The 908-nt window shown below is 42.1% G+C and overlaps 1 protein-coding gene across 1 annotated transcript in view; it reads right to left on the bottom strand.

Moving 5' to 3' along the window:
* Positions 1-479, bottom strand: part of ITGAV (integrin subunit alpha V) — a 54076-nt gene extending 53597 nt beyond the window's left edge. Inside the window, exon 1 of the mRNA XM_014310820.2 lies at positions 469-479. Coding sequence (XP_014166295.1) covers positions 469-479 — 11 coding nt within the window. The remainder of the gene's footprint in view (positions 1-468) is intronic.
* Positions 480-908: the final 429 nt, after the last annotated feature.

The following is a 908-nucleotide window of genomic DNA, read 5'->3' as shown; positions in this document are numbered from 1 at the left end:
AACAAAAACAAGTTTAAACCTTTCAAATTCCCTGGGAAAGGAATAATTCTTCAGGCTGCTCTGTGCTTAGTAACAAGCTCAGACTTTAAACGTGTAGAAGACTTAGATAACAAAATAATAACAGGATGCAGAGCAAGTAGGATTGAAAGGCAGTGGAGGAATAAAGTAGAGACAAATTCCTTTGTATCCAATACTCTGAGTATTATTTTATTCAAACACAAAAGCACTAAAAGATGGTAATAACATGAACTGACACTGAAAGAGATGTTTCCTTCCCCTTGTCTCTCAAGAAGCATTTCAAATGTTTGAGTCCAGGCATTCTCCACATTGATACACCAGCTCAGCCATCAGCTCCAGCCTCTTGCCTTCAGAAGATGCCTTACCACCTTACAGCATGGCCCAAACTTCCTCCCTCTTCCCTAAGCAGAAATGCCCCTTTCTCCCCAAAGAACCCCAACTCCCCCTCACCTTGAAGCCATGGTATTTTGATCCACTGTGTCCAAGGAATACTGTCCTGTCTGCCATTAATATTAAACCAAAGCAGGTCCTTATCTATAACACTGTACATTGGTGACCATGCCATTGCTGAGTAACATAACAAAAACTTCCCTCAAGGAACAAAACTAAATATAGACCAAGACATAATCAGACCTTTATCCATTCTAAAAGAGGGTTTGGCCAGGGCAGTGAGGGCTGGGGGTGTTTGGTTTGTTTTCTAATTTGCTTCTAAGCCATCAGCCTGCCAGGGGTCACTCCAGTAGAGTCCCAGCTGGGCACTGCTGGTCAAAGAACTATTTTTGCATCTATCAAACAGAAGTTAATGCTGACAACAGTTATCAGTGGTGGAAACTACAGACACTTCCATGCCCTGAATAAAGAGCACATTTAGGCTTTTCCCTTTTTGCCCT

This window comes from Geospiza fortis, unplaced genomic scaffold, assembly GCF_000277835.1.
Source record: "Geospiza fortis unplaced genomic scaffold, GeoFor_1.0 scaffold155, whole genome shotgun sequence".
Classification (NCBI taxonomy): Eukaryota; Metazoa; Chordata; class Aves; order Passeriformes; family Thraupidae; genus Geospiza; species Geospiza fortis.
The sequence above is the reverse complement of the archived record's forward strand: the minus strand, read 5'-3'. Positions and strand labels throughout refer to the sequence as shown.